Source organism: Dinoponera quadriceps, unplaced genomic scaffold (assembly GCF_001313825.1).
Source record: "Dinoponera quadriceps isolate SergipeBrazil2010 unplaced genomic scaffold, ASM131382v1 scaffold367, whole genome shotgun sequence".
Classification (NCBI taxonomy): Eukaryota; Metazoa; Arthropoda; class Insecta; order Hymenoptera; family Formicidae; genus Dinoponera; species Dinoponera quadriceps.
In genome coordinates, this window is record NW_014554712.1 from 2,395,797 (window position 1) to 2,401,195 (window position 5,399).

General features: G+C 40.0%; 3 protein-coding genes across 6 annotated transcripts in view; 2 read left to right on the forward strand and 1 right to left on the reverse strand.

The window, feature by feature from the left end:
* Positions 1-1,299, forward strand: part of LOC106741088 — an 8,235-nt gene extending 6,936 nt beyond the window's left edge. For all 3 annotated transcript variants that reach the window (XM_014612727.1, XM_014612728.1, XM_014612729.1), the window contains 4 exons: positions 22-226; positions 323-461; positions 551-738; positions 864-1,299. In XM_014612727.1, coding sequence (XP_014468213.1) covers positions 22-226; positions 323-461; positions 551-738; positions 864-1,200 — 869 coding nt within the window. In that variant the 3' untranslated portion in view covers positions 1,201-1,299. The remainder of the gene's footprint in view (positions 1-21; positions 227-322; positions 462-550; positions 739-863) is intronic.
* LOC106741091 (ERI1 exoribonuclease 3) lies at positions 1,273-5,207 on the reverse strand. Of its 2 annotated transcripts, none has more exons than XM_014612735.1 (2): positions 4,831-5,207; positions 1,273-2,082 (listed from the first exon to the last, which is right to left on the reverse strand). In XM_014612735.1, the coding sequence occupies exon 2, from the start codon at positions 2,042-2,044 to the stop codon at positions 1,331-1,333; it is 714 nt and encodes a 237-aa protein (XP_014468221.1). In that variant the 5' UTR covers positions 2,045-2,082; positions 4,831-5,207; the 3' UTR covers positions 1,273-1,330. The 2 variants fall into 2 exon arrangements, with proteins under 2 accessions (XP_014468221.1, XP_014468220.1); XM_014612734.1 differs by lacking the exon at positions 4,831-5,207 and adding an exon at positions 2,262-2,477.
* On the forward strand, positions 2,526-4,693 carry LOC106741090 (replication factor C subunit 5). Its single transcript, XM_014612733.1, has 8 exons — positions 2,526-2,665; positions 2,726-2,790; positions 2,874-3,001; positions 3,080-3,242; positions 3,308-3,467; positions 3,776-3,987; positions 4,066-4,143; positions 4,223-4,693. Exons 1-8 carry the CDS (start codon positions 2,628-2,630, stop codon positions 4,363-4,365), a joined length of 987 nt encoding a protein of 328 aa, XP_014468219.1. The 5' UTR covers positions 2,526-2,627; the 3' UTR covers positions 4,366-4,693.
* Positions 5,208-5,399: the final 192 nt, after the last annotated feature.

Genomic DNA, 5,399 nt, shown 5'->3' on the forward strand with positions numbered 1-5,399 from the left:
ATATATATTTTTGTGTTTCAGTTAATTCTCCAAAAATGGATTCTAGCTGGCGCGTAAGTCCAACAGAATTAATACTTAGTCCTAAAGAATCTCGACAAGTGTCAGTAGAATTCTATCCTAAGAAGGAAGACTTTGCGATATTGCAACATTGCGTTGCAGATGTGTCGCATGTCGCGACGATAAATATCGTTTACGGGGATGAGCCGACCCGGTGGCGAATACGTAGGTAAATAGAATGCATTATATATTGCCGACATAAATTGGCATGTATGTTGACATACCATTTTGGTTCTCGATGAAAAAAAAAACACTCTTCCTTCAGATTGTACAATAAGATAAAAGAGTCGGGTGAGTTGGCTGGAAATGAAAATGAAACGTTCAAAAACGTCGTGCATCCCATTTGTAAAACTTTCTCCGGGGAGCAGTTGATCTCTGGTTTAACATTGATACGCGATCCCGTTGTGAGTACGAAGCTATTCGTTTTTTTATCGCTCATAGGTGACTACTCAAACTAACAGTGCGCAATCCTTTTTTCATATTTAATAAATAGCAAAGCCTAAATGACCTTTGTACCGGAGTTCAGCAGTACGAAATAATGCTCACAGTGGAGGCTTGCGCGGACGATGACACTTTGCCCATTCTTCATGACAATGATGATGAATCACAAATGTATTATTCTTTGATAAGTGATAACAGTCACATGGATGAAGTGGGCGGAGCAAGTTTCTTCTCTTCGCAGTAAGTTGTGTTCATTCGCATATGTGTATTTCTCCCGATATCGCTTTAAAGTCTTTTAACTATTTTATGATTGAAACAAAACCTCTCTTTCTCTCTCTTGTTAAAATAAATGCTTTTACTTACAGAACCATGAGTGAATACGAAGCTTCACATCACGACTCACGGGAGGATCATTTCACCGTAAATCCACCCATTGTCACTTTAAATCCCCCGGTATGCAATGAGGCGACCGTGACTATTTTCAGCTTCTTCAAAGTGCCCCAACCATTCCAGACCAATCTGTCGAGCCCGAATTATCTCAGCGTTGTTCCCGCAGAAGGAACGCTTCCTAGCAGGACACTTTTCACCCTGAAGATACAATGTTCGCAGAGAATAGAACGTAACATGCAGGATGTGCTCGAGATTTATACGGAGAATAATAAGAAAGATGTGTTGATTCAAGTGAGCGTGAAGCGACAGTGATGAAATATCCTGCGATGCGATCAGAATATTTATTTCTCTCGACTCTCGTTGCTGTAATCAATGGATTTTATATAAGAGCAATATTTTTTATTAATAGACCAATTTTCTACAAGCTACTGCGTATCCTCTTTCACTGAACTTTCTTCTTTACTGTGTTCTCTTTATACTTCAAATTTAACACGGAAGTTGCCAATGACGAAGTAATTTTGAACTGTGCATTGTGCTTTTCTTGCAACGCTTGAATCACAGTGATCATGTTCTTCACATCATCAATGCCCGAATGTAAACGCCCTTGCAATGGAAGATTCAATCGTGCCAGCATATCTTGCAGACTTCTGGGATAATACATAACGAATTCACTGAACGTGTGTTTGAGATCTATCCATTGCTTAAATTGATCCGGCAACGCGATATCATCCAAATTGCATTGATTCGGCAGCATGACTTTCAAGTCCCAATTACCGCACGTTACGAATGTACTTTTGTCCGATTCGTCGAAGTATCCTCTCTTCGCCAGCCACTCGCAGAATCTCGAAAACACATCTGGGAAGGAAGGCTGATTTTCCACCATATCTTGCATGATTCCCGTCAATTCCGTGCAAAATGGCGTGAGCTTAGGATGAATCCTAGGCCTAATGTATTCGTGGAAAATGTCTTTTACGTTCCAGTCGCGGGTGGAAAGTACTGCACATGGTAGCTCTATGATCTCCTGCGGTCTGAACATTTGGTCCTTTTCGCATGTAGCTTCAAAGTCCATCACAAGCAGATACTCGAAATTTCGTACTATTTCCGGGGAACGATTCATCGTCATTCTGGGAATTCCTCGGAAAATCCGATGAGCCATGATGCTTATCCGTCGTATATCAGCGAGAATTCCTGTTCCTGAAATATGATTTCAAAACAAACATTTAGGTTAACTTGTTGTTGACGCTTGAATCATAACTTTTACTTAGTCTTCTAATGACTTCATTAAATGTCCCTTTAATCAACTGTCAATGAGTTTTCACGTGAAAAATACAAAATTTGCTTTTAAAAACCGATAAATGTTAGTTGATACATACATCACACACTTTCAGCAAAATTACGATGGGGCGGAATGACCATTGTCTGTTGACAAATGATTCGAAGTCCGTAATTCAATAACGCGATGTCTCCCGTCTGTAACTTTTAACATTCATCTCATTATCTGTTTTTATCTTGTTAAAATATGAAATTTCCACCGCACGAATACTTGTCGATCAACGAAAATACTACACTTTTGAAACATGTCGTCTCCTACGCGCGTGTCAGCCAATAGTCGTGCGGCATTTCAAAATTCTCATCACCCTACCTACCTCAGTTGCATGCCAATCGCGTGGGTAAATTATAACCTCGTGTAATTATTCAACATACAAATTACAAGATAGCGACTTCGCACTACTGACACGATGGCGTCTAATGGTGAACAACTCGCGAATCTACCATGGTAAGTGTAATGCTCGTGATGTTAACAGTGCAGTGATGATGACTGAAAACTGTGTTTCAGGGTCGAGAAGTATCGTCCCAAAAATTTAGACGAACTTATTTCTCATGAGACGATAATAAAAACAAGTGAGTATAATTATGAATATTCTGTATAGCAGGTTTGTAAATTGTATGTAGCAAATGTGTATGTGAGAATCTGTTTATTACAGTAAACAAGTTTATCGATGAAAACCAGCTGCCTCATCTCCTTCTGTATGGGCCTCCCGGGACAGGAAAGACTAGCACTATATTGGCTTGCGCTCATAAACTTTATACTCCAGCTCAATTCAATTCAATGGTGGCTCAACTATTGTTAAGCAACTGCAAACGTTCTCTTGCTTCACTTATGCGATCATTTTCTTATTACATGTTACAGGTACTGGAATTAAATGCTTCCGATGACAGAGGCATAGGTATCGTACGAGGCCAGATCTTGAGCTTCGCCAGCACAGGTACTATGTATAAATCTGCGTTCAAGCTAATCATTCTGGATGAGGCAGATGCCATGACAAACGATGCCCAGAATGCACTCAGAAGAAGTAAGTAAAGTGATCTCAATAAACAAACCATGAATTGTTGTATTTCTCACATCTGTTATTTCCAGTTATCGAGAAGTATACGGATAATGTACGTTTCTGCATTATATGCAACTACCTCAGTAAAATCATTCCGCCTCTGCAGTCTCGTTGTACGAGATTTAGATTCCTACCGCTCGCATCAGAGCAAATCATACCGAGGTTGAATCATGTCATCAAGATGGAGAAGTAAGTAGATTTTTTAGTTGACATCTGATGATTCTCTTGTAATATATTTGTAATATATATCTGCAGTGCCTGGACCAGAACGGTCATCAGTTTGAAAACAGGTGTTGACAGAACAAAATTATTCATTTCTGTAGATTCTTTTAAATTTTGAAAATGAACTGTATGTCAATGAACGCTGACTTTATAATTATTCAAAGTGTGTAGACATTTTTTGGGGACACTGTACTATTATATTCTCTTGTTGTTTCTATTTGTAATTTGTGTTGAACTATATTATGTACAGTTTGCTGATGAGGAGCATTTTGTAGCTTAAATGTTACAGAAGATGGGAAGCAAGCGTTAATGACACTGAGCGGCGGTGATATGAGGAAAGTGATAAGTGTACTTCAAAGTACATCGTTTGCCTACGGTGTGGTGAACGAGGAGAATGTGTACAACTGCGTTGGACATCCATTGCCGAGTGACATACGTAAAATTGTAAACTGGCTGCTAAACGAGCCCTATGATACATGTTACAAAAGTATCCTTTTATAAAATGATGAAAATGTCCTATCTTCTACAACAACGGAAAGTAAATGATCCTTGATATGTTACACAGATATTCAAGAGTTAAAATTGAACAAAGGACTCGCTTTGCAGGATATATTGACGGAAATTCACTCATGTATAATTAAGAGTAAGTTATCTCTTTTAACATATACATATATATGTTATCCGATGTTATTTCCAATTATTAACAAGTGTCTATTTTCTAGTTGATTTTCCCGATTTGTTATTTATGGATCTACTGTGCAAACTGGCAAAAATAGAGAAACGGTTAGCTTCTGGATGTCGCGACTCGATTCAAGTAAATTCCCTTGTATCCGCGTTTTATGAGGTTCGCGATATCGAAACGTGAAAGGTCCGTTCGGATAATTGGAAAATGGGTGATTTTGTAAATATGAAGATAGCAAGTATCGTTTTTCAATAAACAATCTTCCATCGCATCTCTATACATATCTCACCGACAACGCCGTAAACCTTTGGACACGATAAATATTTTTATGCACGCAAATGCGCATTAAGCACGCGTACATGCAGTGAAAAATAATACATCGCAATTTTATTTTTTATTGATATTTAATTACGATTGTTCCCGGAATCGTGTGTGCCATAAAAAATGTAATAAAATAACAAAATAATTGTATATCATTTCAACGAAATTAATTAGATTCATTTTTAATTTACGGCCTTGGTTCGCTTGTCCGACATTTATTCATTTTCCAAAAATGAATAGGACCGCACGCGAATAATTTATATCTTAGATGCAAATTCCAACGCGCGCGCGCGCGAGATCGTTATCCAGTCTCCGCTGTTTAATTACATTTTGCCGTGCGTCTTATCGGCATCGTCGAAAATCTGGGGGAAAAAACTGTCGAAGAACGGCGGGTGGGCGAATTAGTTGAGTCACCATCGATTCCTCCCGCGTCATAAATTATATAGCCCCGTCCCGCTTGCCGCCACTTCTTCTTATTCCTCCTCTCGCCTTGCCCTTCGGTGATGATCTCTTTACGTGCGCGGAAAAGTGCAAACTTCATCCACCGAGATGATAACTTTCACGACACAGACAGCGAACACGCGCGGGGGAGGAGAACACACGACGTCGTCGTCGCGCCGGGCTACAAGTCCTGCAATCAATGTATTCTATACTCGATCTTACAAGTGGAGCGGTCCGACAGTAGACCGACAAATGCCGCCCAATCAGCACGCGATCGTTCGAGCATCACGTCGACGAAAACACATCGAAACTTGGAGCATGCAAGCCTCGCGCGCCCCACTGAAACTCAGGCCGGCCCTCACGTATCACGTATAAAATCGCGCACAGCGCTTGAAATAATACACGAAACACATGCATTAGCTCACAATACCCGTTACAGATCCTCCCCCCCCCCC

Coding starts and splice junctions, on each gene's coding strand:
- LOC106741091 (XM_014612735.1), bottom strand. CDS start 2,044: ATGGCTCATCGGATTTTCCGAGGAATTCCCAGAATGACGATGAATCGT.
- LOC106741090 (XM_014612733.1), top strand. CDS start 2,628: ATGGCGTCTAATGGTGAACAACTCGCGAATCTACCATG. Junction 3,002..3,079: donor CAGCTCAATTCAATTCAATG/GTGGCTCAACTA, acceptor TACATGTTACAG/GTACTGGAATTAAATGCTTC. Junction 3,468..3,775: donor CATGTCATCAAGATGGAGAA/GTAAGTAGATTT, acceptor AGCATTTTGTAG/CTTAAATGTTACAGAAGATG.